Source organism: Cuculus canorus, chromosome 35 (genome assembly GCF_017976375.1).
Source record: "Cuculus canorus isolate bCucCan1 chromosome 35, bCucCan1.pri, whole genome shotgun sequence".
Taxonomy (NCBI): Eukaryota; Metazoa; Chordata; class Aves; order Cuculiformes; family Cuculidae; genus Cuculus; species Cuculus canorus.
In genome coordinates, this window is record NC_071435.1 from 647,800 (window position 1) to 667,877 (window position 20,078).

A 20,078-nucleotide genomic window follows, 5' to 3' on the forward strand; every position below is an offset into this window, starting at 1 on the left:
CAGCAAGTGGTTAATTAATAACGTTTTAATTAAGAAGGGGGGGCGGTCACTTCTGCTTGGGAGGGGCTCTGTGGGAGGAGGAGGAGGAAGGTCACATGACCGCCCCCCCCTCCAGTGCTCCCAGTATAAACCAGTTCAGCCCAGTTCCCACCCACTGCTCCCCCCAGTTCAGCCCAGTCCCTCCCAGTATAGCCCAGTCCCTCCCAGTCCCCTCCCAGTATAGCCCAGTCCCTCCCAGTCCCCCTCCCAGTATAGCCCAGTCCCTCCCAGTTCACCCCAGTCCCCTCCCAGTATATCCCAGTCCCTGCTATCCCATTCCCAGTCCATCTTAGCCCCCTCCCAGTGCCCCCCAGTCCCTCCCAGTGCCCCCCAGTCCCTCCCAGTGCCCCCCAGTCCCTCCCAGTTACCCAGGATCCCCTCCCAGTCCCTCCCAGTTACCCGGGATCCCTTCCCAGCGCCTCCCTCTCTCCTCCCAGTCCTCCCCAGCCCCTCCCAGTGCCCCCCCAATCCCTTCCCAGTGCCTCCCAGTCCCCTCCCAGTCCATCTTAGCCACTCCCAGTCCCTCCCAGTCCTTCCCAATCCCCTCCCAGTCCATTTTAGCCACTCCCAGTCCCTCCCAGTACCCCCCCAATCCCTTCCCAGTCCCTCCCAGTGCCTCCCAGTCCCACCCAAGTCCATCTTAGCCACTCCCAGTCCCTCCCAGTACCCCCCCAATCCCTTCCCAGTGCCCCCCAGTCCCCTCCCAGTCCATCTTAGCCACTCCCAGTCCCTCCCAGTACCCCCCATCCCCTCCCAGTCCCCCCCAATCCCTTCTCAGTCGCCTCCCAGTCCCTCCCAGTGCCTCCCAATCCCTTCCCAGTCCCTCTTAGCCACTCCCAGTCCCTCCCAGTACCCCCCCAATCCCTTCCCAGTCCCTCCCAGTGCCCCCCCAGGACCCTCCCAGTCCATCTTAGCCCCGCCCAGTCCTTCCCCATCCCCTCCCAGTGCCTCCCAGTGCCCCCCAATCCCTTCCCAGTGCCCCTTCAGGTTCCTCCCAGTCCTTCCCCATCCCCTCCCAGTGCCTCCCAGTCCATCTTAGCCACTCCCAGTACCCCCCCAATCCCTTCCCAGTCCCTCCCAGTGCCCCCCCAGGACCCACCCAGTCCATCTTAGCCACTCCCAGTCCCTCCCAGTCCTTCCCCATCCCCTCCCAGTACCCTCCCAGTACCCCCCCAGTCCCTTCCCAGTCCCTCCCAGTATATCTTAACCACTCCCAGTCCCTCCCATTACCCCCCAATCCCTTCCCAGTCCGTCCCAGTGCCCCCCCAGGACCCTCCCAGTCCATCTTAGCCACTCCCAGTCCCTCCCAGTCCCCCCCTAATCCCTTCCCAGTCCCTCCCAGTACCCCCCCAATCCCTTCCCAGTCCCTCCCAGTCCATCTTAGCCACTCCCAGTCCCTCCCAGTACCCCCCCAATCCCTTCCCAGTCCCTCCCAGTGCCCCCCCAGGACCCTCCCAGTCCATCTTAGCCACTCCCAGTCCCTCCCAGTCCTTCCCAATCCCCTCCCAGTCCCTCCCAGTACCCCCAGTCCCCTTCCCAGTCCATCTTAGCCACTCCCAGTCCCTCCCAGTGCCCCCAAATCCCTTCCCAGTGCCCCTCCAGGTTCCTCCCAGTCCCTCCCAGTCCATCTTAGCCACTCCCAGTCCCTCCCAGTCCCCCCCTAATCCCTTTCCACCGCCCTTCCAGCCCCTCCCGGTCCCTCTCAATCCCTTCCCAGTGCCTCCCAGTCCCTTCCCAGTGCCTCCCAGTCTGACCGGTAGACGCCGACGACGACGGCGTGGTCCCTCTCGTAGGGCTCCAGCGTGAGCTGCTCCTGCGGCCGCAGGCGCTCTCCGGCCATCTTGCGAACCTCACCGGCGAACACGGCCTCGGCCGGCGCCGTCGAGTCGATACAGTTGGCCTGCGGGAAACTGGGATGGACTGGGAGCACTGGGAGGGGACTGGGAGAGGCTGGGAAGTGGCTGGGATAGAGGACAATGGGACTGGGAGGCACTGGGAGGGGACTGGGAGAGGATTGAGGGAGACTGGGAGGGACTGGGAGGCACTAGGAGGCAACCGGGGGGGACTGGGATGGACTGGGAGGCACTGGGGGGGACTGGGATGGACTGGGAGGCACTGGGAGGCAACTGGGATGTACTGGGAGGGACTGGAGAGCTCTAATATAGAGTACAATGGGGCTGGAGAACAGTACTATAGAGTACTATGGGACTGGGAGAGGACTGGGAGGCACTGGGAGAGGATTGAGGGAGACTGGGATGGACTGGGAGGCACTGGGAGGCAACTGGGATGTACTGGGAAGCAACTGGGATGTACTGGGAAAGACTGGAGAGCCCTAATATTGAGTACAATGGGACTGGAGAACAGTACCATAGAGTACTATGGGACTGGGAGGGGACTGGGAGGGACTGGGAGGGAACTGGGAGGGAACACGGCCTCGGCCAGCACCGTCGAGTCAATACAGTTGGCCTGCGGGAAACTGGGATGGACTGGGAGCACTGGGAGGGGACTGGGAGAGGCTGGGAGGGGACTGGGAGAGGCTGGGAGGGGACTGGGAGGGGACTGGGATAGAGGACAATGGGACTGGGAGAGGATTGAGGGAGACTGGGATGGACTGGGAGGCAACTGGGGGGGACTGGAATGCACTGGGAGGCACTGAGGGGGACTGGGAGGCAACTGGGATGTACTGGGAGGGACTGGGAGGCAACTGGGATGTACTGGGAGGGACTGGAGAGCCCTATGATAGAGTACAATGGGACTGGAGAACAGTACCATAGAGTACTATGGGACTGGGAGAGGACTGGGAGGCACTGGGAGGGAACTGGGAGAGGATTGAGAGAGACTGGGAGGGACTGGGAAGCAACTGGGGGGAACTGGGAGGCAACTGGGATGTACTGGGATGGACTGGAGAGCTCTAAGATAGAGTACAATGGGACTGGAGAACAGTATCATAGAGTACTATGGGACTGGGAGGGGACTGGGGGGTACTGGGAGGGAACTGGGAGGGACTGGGAGGGCACTGGGATGTACTGGGAGGGCACTGGGATGGACTGGGAGGGCACTGGGATGGACTGGGAGGGCACTGGGATGGACTGGGAGGGCACTGGGATGGACTGGGAGGGCACTGGGAGGCCACGAGCTATTGATTGACCACGAGGACCTTCTGGGAGACCACTGGGACGGAACTGGGAGGCACTGGGAAAGAGCTGGAGGTGAACTGGGAGGCAACTGGGAGGCAACTGGGATGTACTGGGAGGGTGACCTTAATGGAGATGACAAAATGGCCACCGTTGCGTAGGAAACTGTGAGCGTTGAGGGCCACAATCCGCGTCTGATCCGGCTGAGCCACATCCGCAAAGATGACGTCCACCATCCCTGGAGGGACCCCAAAAGCACCTCCAGATCCACCTCAGGAACCACCGGGAACCCAAAAGCACCTCCAGATCCACCTCAGGACCCCAAAAGCACCTCCAGATCCACCTCAGGACCCCAAAAGCACCTCCAGATCCACCTCAGGAACCCAAAAGCACCTCCAGATCCACCTCAGGAACCCAAAAGCACCTCCAGATCCACCTCAGGAACCCCAAAAGCACCTCCAGATCCACCTCAGGAACCCAAAAGCACCTCCAGATCCACCTCAGGAACTCAAAAGCACCTCCAGATCCACCTCAGGAACCCAAAAGCACCTCCAGATCCACCTCAGGAACCACCAGAAGCCCCAAAACCACCTCAAAAACCCCTCCCAGATGCCCTCAAGAGCCTCCAGACCTTCTTGAGGACCACCAAAGCACCTTAAGGGCCACCACAACCTTCTCCAGAACCTTCTTAAGACCTTCAAACCACCTTAAGATCCACCAGAAGCCCCAAAACCACCTCAAAACCCCCTCCCAGATGCCCTCAAGAACCTCCAGACCTTCTCCAGGACCTCCAAAGCACCTTGAAGGCCACCAGAACCTTCTCCAGAAGCTTCTGGAGCTCCCAAGGTCTTCTCCTGACTCACCGATCAACATGCGGTACTTGTGAGGGTGACGAGCGTCTTCGATGACCGGAATGACGTTGGTCCTCTTCTTGGCCACGTTGATGAGGTCCCGTCCGGAGCGGTGGGAGAACTCAACGGCGTAAACCAAACCCTCCTGAGGACAAAGGATGGAGAGGTGACATCTCAAGAGGGACCTTCTTGGTGTCCTTCAGGTGGAGAACATCTCCAGGAACGTGGAACCACCACCCATGGAGACCTTCTGGGTGTCCTCCAGGTGGAGAACACCTCCAGGAACGTGAAGAACATCTCCAGGAACGTGGAACCACCACCCATGGAGACCTTCTTGGTGTCCTCCAGGTGGAGAACATCTCCAGGAACACGGAACCACCACCCATAGAGACCTTCTGGGTGTCCTCCAGGTGGAGAACATCTCCAGGAACGTGAAGAACATCTCCAAGACCACTGAATCACCACCCATGGGGACCTTCTGAGTGTTCCTCAGGTGGAGAACACCTCCAGGAACGTGAAGAACATCTCCAAGACCATTGAACCACCACCCATGGAGACCTTCTGAGTGTCCTCCAGGTGGAGAACACCTCCAAGAACATGGAGAACATCTTCAAGACCATTGAATCACCACCCATGGAGACCTTCTGAGTGTTCCTCAGGTGGAGAACATCTCCAGGAACGTGAAGAACATCTCCAGGAACGTGGAAGCACCACCCATGGAGACCTTCTGGGCGTTCTCCAGGTGGAGAACACCTCCAGGAACGTGAAGAACATCTCCAAGACCATTGAATCACCACCCATGGAGACCTTCTAAGTGTTCTCCAGGTGGAGAACACCTCCAAGAACGTGAAGAACATCTCCAGGAATGTGGAACCACCACCCATGGAGACCTTCTGAGTGTTCTCCAGGTGGAGAACATCTCCAAGAACATAGAACCATCACCCATGGAGACCTTCTGAGTGTCCTCCAGGTGGAGAACACCTCCAGGAACATGGAGAACATCTTCAAGACCATTGAACCACCACCCATGGAGACCTTCTGGGTGTCCTCCAAGTGGAGAACATCTCCAGGAACGTGAAGAACATCTCCAAGACCATTGAATCTCCACCCATGGAGACCTTCTAAGTGTTCCTCAGGTGGAGAACATCTCCAGGAACGTGAAAAACATCTCCAAGACCACTGAATCACCACCCATGGAGACCTTCTGGGTGTCCTCCAGGTGGAGAACACCTCCAGGAACATGGAGAACATCTCCAAGACCATTGAACCACCACCCATGGAGACCTTCTGGGTGTCCTCCAAGTGGAGAACATCTCCAGGAATGTGAAGAACATCTCCAAGAACGTGGAACCACCACCCATGGAGACCTTCTGAGTGTCCTCCAGGTGGAGAACACCTCCAAGAACATGGAGAACATCTTCAAGACCATTGAATCACCACCCATGGAGACCTTCCGGGTGTCCTCCAGGTGGAGAACATCTCCAGGAACGTGAAGAACATCTCCAAGACCACTGAATCACCACCCATGGAGACCTTCTGAGTGTCCTCCAGGTGGAGAACATCTCCAGGAACGTGGAGAACATCTCCAGGAACGTGGAACCACCACTCATGGAGACCTTCTGAGTGTTCTCCAGGTGGAGAACACCTCCAAGAACATGGAGAACATCTTCAAGACCATTGAATCACCACCCATGGAGACCTTCTTGATGTTCTCCAGGTGGAAAACACCTCCAGGAACGTGAAGAACATCTCCAAGACCACTGAATCACCACCCATGGAGACCTTCCGGGTGTTCTCCAGGTGGAGAACACCTCCAGGAACATGGAGAACATCTTCAAGACCATTGAATCACCACCCATGGAGACCTTCTGGGTGTTCTCCAGGTGAAGAACACCTCCAGGAACGTGAAGAACATCTCCAAGACCATTGAATCTCCACCCATGGAGACCTTCTTGGTGTCCTCCAGGTGGAGAACATCTCCAGGTCCATGGAACCACCACCCCTGAAGCCAATCCCTGCTGCCCAACCACCTCCAGAACATTCCGAGAGCTTCTAAACTCCATCCCGGTGTTCCCACCACGATGGTGACCTTACCGGACCGACGATATCGGAGACGTGGGACACGGTTGTCCCCGAAGCGGCGCCCAAATAGAGGACCTTCGCTCCGGGACGGATATGGATTTGATCGATGCCTCCCAAGATGGCGGCGGCCAACTTGGACCGAAAGGGGTTCCAAGCGCGATACTCCACTTTGGTGTCACCGTCCTGAGCCGAGAAGACACCAAAGAAGAGGTCATCCCACCAGGTTGGACCTCCCATGGACACCTCGGCCCCTTGAGGCCACCAGGACCACCTCCCAGTATCTCCCAGTGCTCCCAGTATGGAACTGGAGAAGGTTCTGATGGTGCCTTCAAGCTTGGAGTCACCATCATGGACGTCTACACCCCTCCCAGTGCTCCCAGTATGGAACTGGAGAAGGTTCTGGTGGGGCCTTCAAGCTTGGAGTCACCGTCATGGACGTCTACACCCCTCCCAGTGCTCCCAGTATGGAACTGGAGAAGGTTCTGGTGGGGCCTTCAAGCTTGGAGTCACCATCATGGACACCTAAACCCCTCCCAGTGCCTCCCAGTGCTCCCAGTATGGAACTGGAGAAGGTTCTGGTGGGGCCTTCAAGCTTGGAGTCACCGTCATGGACGTCTACACCCCTCCCAGTGCTCCCAGTATGGAACTGGAGAAGGTTCTGGTGGGGCCTTCAAGCTTGGAGTCATCATCATGGACATCTACACCACTCCCAGTGCCTCCCAGTGCTCCCAGTATGGAACTGGAGAAGGTTCTGGTGGGGCCTTCAAGCTTGGAGTCACCATCATGGACATCTACACCACTCCCAGTGCTCCCAGTATAGAACTGGAGAAGGTTCTGGTGGGGCCTTCAAGCTTGGAGTCACCATCATGGACACCTAAACCCCTCCCAGTGCCTCCCAGTGCTCCCAGTATGGAACTGGAGAAGGTTCTGGTGGTGCCTTCAAGCTTGGAGTCACCATCATGGACATCTACACCACTCCCAGTGCTCCCAGTATGGAACTGGAGAAGGTTCTGGTGGGGCCTTCAAGCTTGGAGTCACCATCATGGACACCTAAACCCCTCCCAGTGCCTCCCAGTGCTCCCAGTATGGAACTGGAGAAGGTTCTGGTGGGGCCTTCAAGCTTGGAGTCATCATCATGGACATCTACACCACTCCCAGTGCCTCCCAGTGCTCCCAGTATGGAACTGGAGAAGGTTCTGGTGGGGCCTTCAAGCTTGGAGTCACCATCATGGATGTCTACACCACTCCCAGTGCTCCCAGTATGGAACTGGAGAGGGTTCTGGTGGGGCCTTCAAGCTTGGAGTCACCATCGTGGACGTCTACACCCCTCCCAGTGCTCCCAGTATGGAACTGGAGAAGGTTCTGGTGGGGCCTTCAAGCTTGGAGTCACCATCATGGACGTCTACACCACTCCCAGTGCTCCCAGTATGGAACTGGAGAAGGTTCTGGTGGTGCCTTCAAGCTCGGAGTCACCATCGTGGACGTCTACACCCCTCCCAGTATCTCCCAGTGCTTCCAGTATGGAACTGGAGAAGGTTCTGGTGGGGCCTTCAAGCTTGGAGTCATCATCGTGGACGTCTACACCACTCCCAGTGCTCCCAGTATGGAACTGGAGAAGGTTCTGGTGGGGCCTTCAAGCTTGGAGTCACCATCATGGATGTCTACACCCCTCCCAGTGCCTCCCAGTGCTCCCAGTATGGAACTGGAGAAGGTTCTGGTGGGGCCTTCAAGCTTGGAGTCACCATCGTGGACGTCTACACCACTCCCAGTGCTCCCAGTATGGAACTGGAGAAGGTTCTGGTGGGGCCTTCAAGCTTGGAGTCACCATCATGGACGTCTACACAACTCCCAGTGCTCCCAGTATGGAACTGGAGAAGGTTCTGGTGGGGCCTTCAAGCTTGGAGTCACCATCGTGGACGTCTACACCACTCCCAGTGCTCCCAGTATGGAACTGGAGAAGGTTCTGATGGGGCCTTCAAGCTTGGAGTCACCATCATGGACGTCTACACAACTCCCAGTGCTCCCAGTATGGAACTGGAGAAGGTTCTGGTGGGGCCTTCAAGCTTGGAGTCATCATCGTGGATGTCTACACCACTCCCAGTGCTCCCAGTATGGAACTGGAGAAGGTTCTGGTGGGGCCTTCAAGCTTGGAGTCACCATCATGGACGTCTACACCACTCCCAGTGCCTCCCAGTGCTCCCAGTATGGAACTGGAGAAGGTTCTGATGGTGCCTTCAAGCTTGGAGTCACCATCATGGACATCTACACCCCTCCCAGTGCCTCCCAGTGCTCCCAGTATGGAACTGGAGAAGGTTCTGGTGGTGCCTTCAAGCTTGGAGTCACCATCATGGACGTCTACACCACTCCCAGTGCTCCCAGTATGGAACTGGAGAAGGTTCTGGTGGTGCCTTCAAGCTTGGAGTCACCATCGTGGACATCTACACCACTCCCAGTGCTCCCAGTATGGAACTGGAGAAGGTTCTGGTGGTGCCTTCAAGCTTGGAGTCACCATCGTGGATGTCTACACCACTCCCAGTGCTCCCAGTATGGAACTGGAGAAGGTTCTGGTGGGGCCTTCAAGCTTGGAGTCACCATTATGGACGTCTACACCACTCCCAGTGCTCCCAGTATGGAACTGGAGAAGGTTCTGGTGGTGCCTTCAAGCTTGGAGTCACCATCATGGACGTCTACACCCCTCCCAGTGCCTCCCAGTGCTCCCAGTATGGAACTGGAGAAGGTTCTGGTGGGGCCTTCAAGCTTGGAGTCACCATCATGGACGTCTACACCCCTCCCAGTGCCTCCCAGTATGGAACTGGAGAAGGTTCTGATGGGGCCTTCAAGCTTGGAGTCACCATCATGGATGTCTACACCACTCCCAGTGCTCCCAGTATGGAACTGGAGAAGGTTCTGGTGGGGCCTTCAAGCTTGGAGTCACCATCGTGGATGTCTACACCACTCCCAGTGCTCCCAGTATGGAACTGGAGAAGGTTCTGGTGGGGCCTTCAAGCCTGGAGTCACCATCATGGACATCTACACCCCTCCCAGTGCCTCCCAGTGCTCCCAGTATGGAACTGGAGAAGGTTCTGGTGGGGCCTTCAAGCTTGGAGTCACCATCATGGACGTCTACACCACTCCCAGTGCTCCCAGTATGGAACTGGGAAGGTCCTGGTGTTCTCCATGTCTCCCAGTTGCTCCCAATCCCCTCCCAGTGCCTCCCAGTTGCCCTCAATCCCTTCCCAGTCCCTCCCAGTGCCTCCCAGTTGCTCCCAATCCCCTCCCAGTGCCTCCCAGTTGCTCCCAACTCCTTCCCAGTTCCCCTGAATGCCTTCCCAGTCTCTCCCAGTACCTTCCAACTCCCTCCCAGTGCCTCCCAGTTCCCCTGAATCGCTTCCCAGTCCCTCCAGTTGCTCCCAGTTCCCCTGAATCCCTTCCCAGTCTCTCCCAGTCCCCTCCCAGTTGCTCCCAACTCCCTCCCAGTCCCCCTGAATCCCTTCCCAGTCTCTCCCAGTACCTCCCAGTTTCCCTTGAATCCCTTCCCAGTCCCTCCCAGTTGCTCCCAACTCCCTCCCAGCACCTCCCAGTTCCCCTCAATCCCTTCCCAGTCCCTCCCAGTCCCCCTGAATCCCTTCCCAGTCCCTCCCAGTAACTCCCAGTCCCCTCCAATCGCCTCCCAGTCCCCCTGAATCTCTTCCCAGTCCCTCCCAGTGAGTTCCAGTTCCCTCCCAGTCCCCCTGAATCCCTTCCCAGTCCCTCCCAGTTCCCCTGAAACCCTTCCCAGTCTCTCCCAATCCCCCTGAATCCCTTCCCAGTCCTCCCCAGTGAGTTCCAGTCCCCTCCCAGTCCCCCTGAATCCCTTCCCAGTCCCTCCCAGTCCCCTCCAATCCCCTTCCAGTCCCTCCCAGTCCCCCTGAATCCCTTCCCAGTTCCTCCCAGTCCCCTCCCAGTCCCTCCCAGTCCCCTCCAATCCCCTCCCAGTCCGTCCCAGTCCGTCCCAGTACCTCCACGCTGATGCGTTTCTCGCCATACACCGACTCCCCCGGCACCAGGTTTCGCGTCACCAATGCGTCCTCCTTCCCCCGACAGATGAACACTCCTGCGCCCCACAGCGCCCCACGGATTCCATAGGGACCCACAGCGCCCCATAGGGACCCACAGCGCCCCATAGAGCCCATAGGGACCCACAGAGCCCATAGGGACCCATAGAGCCCATAGGGACCCACAGCGCCCCACAGATCCCATAGGGACCCACAGTGCCCCATAGGGACCCACAGTGCCCCATAGGGACCCACAGCGCCCCATAGATTCCATAGGGACCCATAGAACCCATAGGGACCCACAGCGCCCCATAGGGACCCATACGGACCCACAGTGCCCCATAGATCCAATAGGGACCCACAGCGCCCCACAGATCCCATAGGGACCCACAGCGCCCCATAGGGACCCATAGCGCCCATAGAGACCCACAGCGCCCCATAGAGCCCATAGAGACCCACAGCGCCCCATAGAGCCCAGAGGGACCCACAGTGCCCCATAGGGACCCATAGAGCCCATAGAGGCCCACAGCGCCCCATAGCGCCCATAGAGACCCACAGAGCCCCATAGAGCCCATAGGGACCCACAGTGCCCCATAGGGACCCATAGATTCCATAGGGACCCACAGCGCCCCATAGGGACCCACAGAGACCCATAGAGCCCATAGGGACCCACAGCGCCCCACGGATTCCATAGGGGCCCACAGCGCCCCATAGGGACCCATAGAGCCCATAGGGACCCACAGTGCCCCATAGGGACCCATAGATTCCATAGGGACCCACAGCGCCCCATAGGGACCATAGGGACCCACAGCGCCCCATAGAGCCCATAGAGACCCACAGCGCCCCATAGAGCCCAGAGGGACCCACAGCACCCCATAGCGCCCATAGAGACCCACAGCGCCCCATAGGGACCCATAGATTCCATAGGGACCCACAGCGCCCCATAGGGACCCACAGAGACCCATAGAGCCCATAGGGACCCACAGTGCCCCATAGGGACCCATAGAGCCCCACAGGGACCCACAGAGCCCATAGATTCCATATGGGACCCACAGAGCCCCATAGGGACTCACAGTGACCCATAGAGCCCATAGGGACCCACAGCGCCCCATAGCGCCCATAGGGACCCACAGCGCCCCATAGGGACCCATAGATTCCATAGGGACCCACAGCGCCCCATAGGGACCCACAGAGACCCATAGAGCCCATAGGGACCCACAGCGCCCCACGGATTCCATAGGGGCCCACAGCGCCCCATAGCGCCCCATGGATTCCATAGGGACCCACAGAGCCCATAGGGACCCACAGCGCCCCATAGGGACCCACAGAGACCCACAGAGCCCATAGGGACCCACAGCGCCCCACAGATCCCATAGGGACCCACAGCGCCCCACAGAGCCCATAGGGACCCACAGCGCCCCACAGAGCCCATAGGGACCCACAGCGCCCCACAGATCCCATAGGGACCCACAGCGCCCCACAGATCCCATAGGGACCCACAGCGCCCCATAGCGCCCATAGAGACCCACAGCGCCCCATAGGGACCCATAGATTCCATAGGGACCCACAGCGCCCCATAGAGACCCACAGAGCCCATAGGGACCCACAGTGCCCCATAGAGCCCCACAGGGACCCACAGAGCCCATAGATTCCATATGGGACCCACAGAGCCCCATAGGGACCCACAGTGACCCATAGATGCCATAGGGACCCCATAGTGCCCCCCCAGACCCCTATAGACCCCATAGCGCCCCCCCAGACCCCTATAGAGACCCCTATAGACCCCATAGTGCCCCCCCAGACCCCTATAGACCCCATAGGGCCCCCCCAGACCCCTATAGAGACCCCCATAGACCCCATAGCGCCCCCCCAGACCCCTATAGAGACCCCTATAGATCCCTATAGACCCCATAGCGCCCCCCAGACCCCTATAGAGACCCATAGAGACCCCTATAGACCCCACAGCGCCCCCGCCGACCCCTATAGAGAACCCTATAGGCCCCATAGCGCCCCCAAACCCCTATAGAGACCCCTATAGACCCCATAGCGCCCCCCCAGACCCCTATAGACACCCATAAGGACCCCATTAGACCCCATAGAGACCCCCCAGACCCCTATAGAGACCCCCATAGGCCCCATAGCGCCCCCAAACCCCTATAGAGACCCCTATAGACCCCATAGCGCCCCCCCAGACCCCTATAGACACCCATAAGGACCCCATTAGACCCCATAGAGACCCCCAGACCCCTATAGAGACCCCCATAGGCCCCATAGCGCCCCCCAAACCCCCATAGAGACCCCCATAGGCCCCATAGCACCCCCCAAACCCCTATAGAGACCCCTGTAGGCCCCATAGCGCCCCCCCAGACCCCTATAGAGACCCCTATAGACCCCATAGAGACCCCCATAGACCCCATAGCGCCCCCCAGACCCCTATAGAGACCCCCATAGACCCCATAGCGCCCCCTCAGACCCCTATAGAGACCCCCATAGACCCCATAGTGCCCCCCAGACCCCTATAGAGACCCCTATAGACCCCATAGGGCCCCCCCAGACCCCTATAGAGACCCCTATAGACCCCATAGGGCCCCCCCAGACCCCTATAGACCCCTATAGACCCCATAGTGCCCCCCCAGACCCCTATAGAGACCCCTATAGACCCCATAGGGCCCCCCCAGACCCCTATAGACCCCATAGGGCCCCCCCAGACCCCTATAGACCCCTATAGGCCCCCACCTTCGTGGCGGTGCGGCTCTACGGTGACTTTCCGCCCTCCCCGGAAGCCGCCGCGACCGCCGCGACCGCCGCGTCCGGAGCCACCGCGGCCACGAGAGCCCCCGGGACCCCCCCGGGGTCCCCCCCGGCCCGGGGTGCCGCCTGCGGGGGAGACTGGGTGAACTGGGAGCACTGGGAATGGGAAATGGGGGGACTGGGAGCACTGGGAATGGGAAACGGGGGGACTGGGAGCACTGGGAATGGGAAACGGGGGGACTGGGAGCGCTGGGAATGGGAAATGGGGGGACTGGGAGCACTGGGAATGGGAAACGGGGGGACTGGGAGCACTGGGAGGGGACTGGGAGCACTGGGAATGGGAAAAGGGGGGACTGGGAGGGGACTGGGAGCACTGGGAATGGGAAACGGGGGGACTGGGAGCACTGGGAATGGGAAACGGGGGGACTGGGAGCACTGGGAATGGGAAATGGGGGGACTGCGAGCACTGGGAATGGGAAATGGGGGGACTGGGAGGGGACTGGGAGCACTGGGAATGAGAAAAGGGGGGACTGGGAGCGGGAAACGGGGGGACTGGGAGCACTGGGAATGGGAAACGGGGGGACTGGGAGCGCTGGGAGGGGACTGGGAGCACTGGGAATGGGAAATGGGGGGACTGGGAGCACTGGGAATGGGAAACGGGGGGACTGGGAGCGCTGGGAATGGGAAACGGGGGGACTGGGAGCGCTGGGAATGGGAAACGGGGGGACTGGGAGCACTGGGAATGGGAAACGGGGGGACTGGGAGCACTGGGAATGGGAAACGGGGGGACTGGGAATGGGAAATGGGGGGACTGGGAGCACTGGGAGGGGACTGGGAGCGCTGGGAATGGGAAACGGGGGGACTGGGAGCACTGGGAATGGGAAATGGGGGGACTGGGAGCACTGGGAATGGGAAACGGGGGGACTGGGAGCACTGGGAATGGGAAACGGGGGGACTGGGAGCACTGGGAATGGGAAATGGGGGGACTGGGAGTGCTGGGAGGGGACTGGGAGCACTGGGAATGAGAAAAGGGGGGACTGGGAGCGGGAAACGGGGGGACTGGGAGCACTGGGAATGGGAAACGGGGGGACTGGGAGCGCTGGGAGGGGACTGGGAGCACTGGGAATGGGAAATGGGGGGACTGGGAGCACTGGGAATGGGAAACGGGGGGACTGGGAGCACTGGGAATGGGAAACGGGGGGACTGGGAATGGGAAATGGGGGGACTGGGAGCACTGGGAGGGGACTGGGAGCGCTGGGAATGGGAAACGGGGGGACTGGGAGCACTGGGAATGGGAAATGGGGGGACTGGGAGCACTGGGAATGGGAAACGGGGGGACTGGGAGCACTGGGAATGGGAAATGGGGGGACTGGGAGTGCTGGGAGGGGACTGGGAGTGCTGGGAATGGGAAATGGGGGGACTGGGAGCACTGGGAGGGGACTGGGAGCACTGGGAATGGGCTATGGGGGCACTGGGAGGGGACTGGGAAGGGCTGGGAGAGACTGGGATGGGACTGGGAGCACTGGGGGGGTCCCAGTCCCGCCATACTGGGAGCACTGGGGGGGTCCCAGTCCCGCCATACTGGGAGCACTGGGGGGGGCCCCAGTCCCGCCATACTGGGAGCACTGGGGGGTCCCAGTCCCGCCATACTGGGAGCACTGGGGGGTCCCAGTCCCGCCATACTGGGAGCACTGGGGGGGTCCCAGTCCCGCCATACTGGGAGCACTGGGGGGGTCCCAGTCCCGCCATACTGGGAGCACTGGGGGGGCCCCAGTCCCGCCATACTGGGAGCACTGGGGGGGGCCCCAGTCCCGCCATACTGGGAGCACTGGGGGGGTCCCAGTCCCGCCATACTGGGAGCACTGGGGGGGTCCCAGTCCCGCCATACTGGGAGCACGGGGGGGGGGCCCCAGTCCCGCCATACTGGGAGCACTGGGGGGGTCCCAGTCCCGCCATACTGGGAGCACTGGGGGGGGCCCCAGTCCCGCCATACTGGGAGCACTGGGGGGGGCCCCAGTCCCGCCATACTGGGAGCACTGGGGGGGTCCCAGTCCCGCCATACTGGGAGCACTGGGGGGGTCCCAGTCCCGCCATACTGGGAGCACTGGGGGGGGGCCCCAGTCCCGCCATACTGGGAGCACTGGGGGGGTCCCAGTCCCGCCATACTGGGAGCACTGGGGGGGTCCCAGTCCCGCCATACTGGGAGCACTGGGGGGGGCCCCAGTCCCGCCATACTGGGAGCACTGGTCTCACCTCGTCCCCCCCGGAAGCCGCCGCGGCCGCCGCGCCCCCCCCGGGGGCTGAACCCTGCCGAGCCGCAAACTGGGCTTACTGGGAGCACTGGGAATGGCTCTTAGAGCCTCCCAGTATTCCCAGTTTGGCCCAACTCTCCTTCCCCATCCCTCCCAATTGCCCCCCAGTCCCTCCCAGTTCATTCCAGTTCCCCCTTAGCCCCATCCAGTCCCTCCCAGTCACAACCAGTTGCCCCCAGTCCATCCCAGTTACCCCCTAGTCCATCCCCAGTCTCTCCCAGTTCCCCCATTCCCCTCCCAGTTTCTCCCAGTTGCCCCCCAGTGCCCTCCCAGTCCCCTCCCAGTCCCCTCCAGTCCCTCCCAGTTGCCCCCAGTGCCCTCCCAGTCCCCTCCACTCCCTCCCAGTTGCCCCCCAGCCCCTCCCAGTCCCCCCCAGTTGCCCCCAGTGCCCTCCCAGTCCCCTCCAGTCCCTCCCAGTCCCCTCCAGTGCCCTCCCAGTTGCCCCCAGTTGCCCCCCAGTCCCCCTCAATCCCTTCCCAGTCTCTCCCAGTTACTCCCCAGTCTCCCCTATTCCCCTCCCAGTCCCTCCCAGTTGCCTCCAGTCCCTTCCCAGTTCCCCCCAATCCCTTCCCAGTCTCTCCCAGTCGCCCCTATTTCCCTCCCAGTCCATTCCAGCCTTTCCCAGTCCCTCCCAGTACTCCCAGTTCGCACCAGGCCTCATTCTCTCCCTCCACGCGGGGCCTCGCGCGCCTCCTTCGCCCAAACAACCGGAACCGGAAATGAGCGCCCGGAGAAGGCCACACCCCCCTTCCCGGCAGCGTTTGCGCATGCGCAGAGCTCGTGGTGAAGTCACTGCCCAACGGCGGGCGGAAGCGGCCGCGAAAGGCGGGGGGAAGGGGGGGGCTCCGCTGGGTCCTAGCGCCGGGCCTTTGGGGGCCAAAAATGAGCATTTTTGGTATCTTGGGGGGGATTTGGGGTCAGAAATGGGGATTTTGGGGAAGAAATGGAAATTTTGGGTATTTTGAGGGGGATTTGGGGGCAGAAATGGAGATTTTGGGGGCAGAAATGGAGATTTTTGGTATTTTGAGGGGGATTTGGGGGCAGAAATGGAGATTTTGGGTATTTTGAGGGGGATTTGGGGGCAGAAATGGGGATTTTGGGGCAGAAATGGAGATTTTGGGTATTTTGAGGGGGATTTGGGGGCAGAAATGGAGATTTTGGGGCAGAAATGGAGATTTTTGGTATTTTGAGGGGGATTTGGGGGCAGAAATGGAGATTTTGGGGCAGAAATGGAGATTTTGGGTATTTTGAGGGGAATTTGGGGGCAGAAATGGGGATTTTGGGGCAGAAATGGAGATTTTGGGTATTTTGAGAGGGATTTTGGGGGCAGAAATGGGGATTTTGGGGCAGAAATGGAGATTTTGGGTATTTTGAGAGGGATTTTGGGGGCAGAAATGGGGATTTGGGGGCAGAAATGGAGATTTTTGGTATTTTGAGGGGGATTTGGGGGCAGAAATGGGGATTTTTGGGGTCACAAATGGGGTTTTCGGGGCCAAAATGACCATTTTTGGGGTCTCGAGGGGGATTTTGGGGACAGAAATGGGTATTTTTGGGGTCCCGATGGAGATTTGAGGGCAGAACTGCGGATCTGAGCCACCAAAACCCACCACGGACCTCGTGGTCATCTCCGTCCCTTCCCACCATCTCGAGAAGGTCCCATCCCACCACCACGAGGAGGTCCCATCATCTCGAGAAGGTCCCATCACCTCGAGAAGGTCCCATCCCACCACCCAGAGGAGGTCCCGTCACCCCGAGAAGGTCCCACCAACTTGAGGAGGTCCCATCACCTCGAGAAGGTCCCGTCCCACCACCTCGAGGAGGTCCCATCACCTCGAGAAGGTCCCATCCCACCACGAGGAGGTCCCATTACCTCAAGAAGGTCCCATCCCACCACGAGGAGGTCCCATCACCTCAAGAAGGTCCCATCCCACCACCTCGAGGAGGTCCCACCATCTCGAGAAGGTCCCATCTCACCACCTCGAGGAGGTCCCATCCCACCACGAGGAGGTCCCATCACCACATGGAGGTCCCATCCCACCACCTCGAGGAGGTCCCACCACCTCGAGAAGGTCCCATCCCACCACGAGGAGGTCCCATCACCTCGAGAAGGTCCCATCCCACCACCCAGAGGAGGTCCCATCACCTCGAGAAGGTCCCATCCCACCACGAGGAGGTCCCATCACCTCAAGGAGGTCCCATCCCACCACCTCAAGGAGGTCCCACCACCTTGAGAAGGTCCTGTCCCACCACGAGGAGGTCCCACCACTCAGAGAAGGTCCCATCACCCTGAGAAGGTCCCATCCCACCACCTCGAGAAGATCCCATCCCACCACCTCGAGGAGGTCCTGTTCCACCACCTTGAGAAGGTCCCATCCCACCACCCAGAGGAGGTCCCATCACCTCGAGAAGGTCCCATCCCACCACCCAGAGGAGATCCCATCACCCTGAGAAGGTCCCGTCCCACCACAAGGAGGTCCCATCATCTCGAGAAGGTCCCATCCCACCACGAGGAGGTCCCACCACCCAGAGGAGGTCCCACCACCTCGAGAAGGTCCTGTCCCACCACCCAGAGGAGGTCCCACCACCCCGAGGAGGTCCCATCACCTCGAGAAGGTCCCATCCCACCACCTCAAGGAGGTCCCATCACCTCGAGAAGGTCCCATCCCACCACCCAGAGGAGGTCCCATCACCTCGAGGAGGTCCCATCCCCTCAAGGAGGTCCCATCCCACCAAGAGGAGGTCCCATCCCCTCAAGGAGGTCCCACCCCACCACCCCGAGAGGTCCCAGAGCGGTGGGATGACCCAAACCCCCCCTTAGATACGGCCACCAGAGGTCCTACAAGAAACCACTTTATTGTAAAGACGAGTGTGGAGAAGGTTGGGGAGAAGGACCCCACCCGGGGGTGGTCCTCGGCGAGAAGATGGCGGTGGGGAGGAGGTCCCCATGGGTTCCATCAAGTGGAGAAGGTGAGGAGTGTCATAGCGGAGGAAGACGATGGCGGGGGGGGGCGTAGTGTCCGTCCCAAGAGGTGGAGGACGTTGCGATGGGGTCCCACCACCTCTCCGTGAGGTGGAGAAGGCACTTTAGGGGCAAAATGGCCGCCAGGGGAGAAGGTGGGTTGAGGAGGAACCAAAGGGAAGAGGACCAACGAGAAGATCTGGACCTCAACGAGAAGATCTGGACCTCAATGAGAAGATCTGGACCTCAACGAGGAGATCTGGACCTCAATGAGGAGATCTGGACCTCAATGAGAAGATCTGGACCTCAACGAGGAGATCTGGACCTCAACGAGGAGATCTGGACCTCAATGAGAAGATCTGGACCTCAACGAGAAGATCTGGACCTCAACGAGGAGATCTGGACCTCAATGAGAAGATCTGGACCTCAATGAGGAGATCTGGACCTCAATGAGGAGATCTGGACCTCAATGAGGAGATCTGGACCTCAACGAGAAGATCTGGACCTCAATGAGGAGATCTGGACCTCAATGAGGAGATCTGGACCTCAACGAGAAGATCTGGACCTCAACGAGAAGATCTGGACCTCAACGAGGAGATCTGGACCTCAACGAGGAGATCTGGACCTCAATGAGAAGATCTGGACCTCAATGAGGAGATCTGGACCTCAATGAGGAGATCTGGACCTCAATGAGGAGATCTGGACCTCAACGAGAAGATCTGGACCTCAATGAGGAGATCTGGACCTCAATGAGGAGATCTGGACCTCAACGAGGAGATAGGGACCTCAATGAGAAGATCCTGAGCTCAACCAGAAGACCTCAACCCAACCGGAAGACCTCAACCCCACCAGAAGATCTCGACCTCAACCAGAAGACCTCAACCCCACCCGGAAGACCTCAACCCAACCAGAAGAACTTGACCTCAACCAGAAAACATTGACCCAACTGGAGGACCTTGAGCTCAACCAGAAGACCTCAACCCAACCAGAAGACCTCGACCCAACTGGAAGACCTCAACCCAACCAGAAGATCTTGAGCTCAACCAGAAGACCTCAACCCCAACCAGAAGACATTGACCCAACTGGAAGACCTTGAGCTCCACCAGAAGACATTGACCCAACCAGAAGACCTCAACCCCACCAGAAGACCTCAACCCCAACCAAGAGACCTTGAGCTCAACCAGAAGACCTCAACCCCAACCAGAAGACATTGACCCAACTGGAAGACCTTGAGCTCAATGAGAAGACCTCAACCCCACCAGAAGAACTTAACCCCAACCAGAAGACATTGACCCAACCAGAAGACCTCAACCCCACCCAGAAGACCTCAACCCCAACCAAGAGACCTTGAGCTCAACCAGAAGACCTCAACCCCACCAGAAGACCTCAACCCCACCCGGAAGACCTCAACCCCACCCGGAAGACCTCAACCCCAACCAGAAGACCTCAACCCAACCAGAAGAACTTGACCTCAACCAGAAGACATTGACCCAATTGGAAGACCTTGAGCTCCACCAGGAGACCTCAACCCCACCAGAAGATCTCAACCCCACTGGAAGACCTCAACCCCACCCAGAAGACCTCAACCCCACCAGAAGACCTCAACCCCACCTGGAAGACCTTGAGCTCAACCAGAAGACCTCGACCCAACCAGAAGACATTGACCCAACTGGAAGACCTTGAGCTCCACCAGGAGACCTCAACCCCAACCAGAAGACCTCGACCTCAACCAGAAGACCTCAACCCAACTGGAAGACCTCAACCCCACCAGAAGATCTTAACCTCAACCAGAAGACATTGACCCAACTGGAAGACCTCAACTCAACTCAACCAGAAGACCTCAACCCCATCCAGAAGACCTCAACCCCACCAGAAGGCCTCAACCCCACCAGAAGACCTCAACCCCACCAGAAGAC

The 20,078-nt window shown here is 59.6% G+C and overlaps 1 protein-coding gene across 1 annotated transcript; it reads right to left on the reverse strand.

Moving 5' to 3' along the window:
- FBL (fibrillarin) lies at nucleotides 1–15,990 on the reverse strand. The gene is made up of 9 exons (XM_054052604.1): nucleotides 15,855–15,990; nucleotides 15,145–15,198; nucleotides 12,877–13,017; nucleotides 10,105–10,199; nucleotides 6,119–6,289; nucleotides 4,037–4,169; nucleotides 3,299–3,411; nucleotides 1,794–1,939; nucleotides 1–68 (listed from the first exon to the last, which is right to left on the reverse strand). The coding sequence occupies exons 1-9, from the start codon at nucleotides 15,970–15,972 to the stop codon at nucleotides 47–49; spliced, it is 993 nt and encodes a 330-aa protein (XP_053908579.1). The 5' UTR covers nucleotides 15,973–15,990; the 3' UTR covers nucleotides 1–46.
- Nucleotides 15,991–20,078: the final 4,088 nt, after the last annotated feature.

Bases quoted from the DNA above. Each gene is read 5' to 3' on its own strand.
- FBL (XM_054052604.1), bottom strand. From the start codon at position 15,972: ATGCGCAAACGCTGCCGGGAAGGGGGGTGTGGCCTTCTCCGGGCGCTC. The intron at 1,940-3,298 runs GTCACCCTCCCA...AGTTTCCCGCAG, and splicing joins ATTTTGTCATCTCCATTAAG to GCCAACTGTATCGACTCGAC. The intron at 69-1,793 runs GTCAGACTGGGA...CTCCTCCCACAG, and splicing joins GTCGTCGTCGGCGTCTACCG to AGCCCCTCCCAAGCAGAAGT.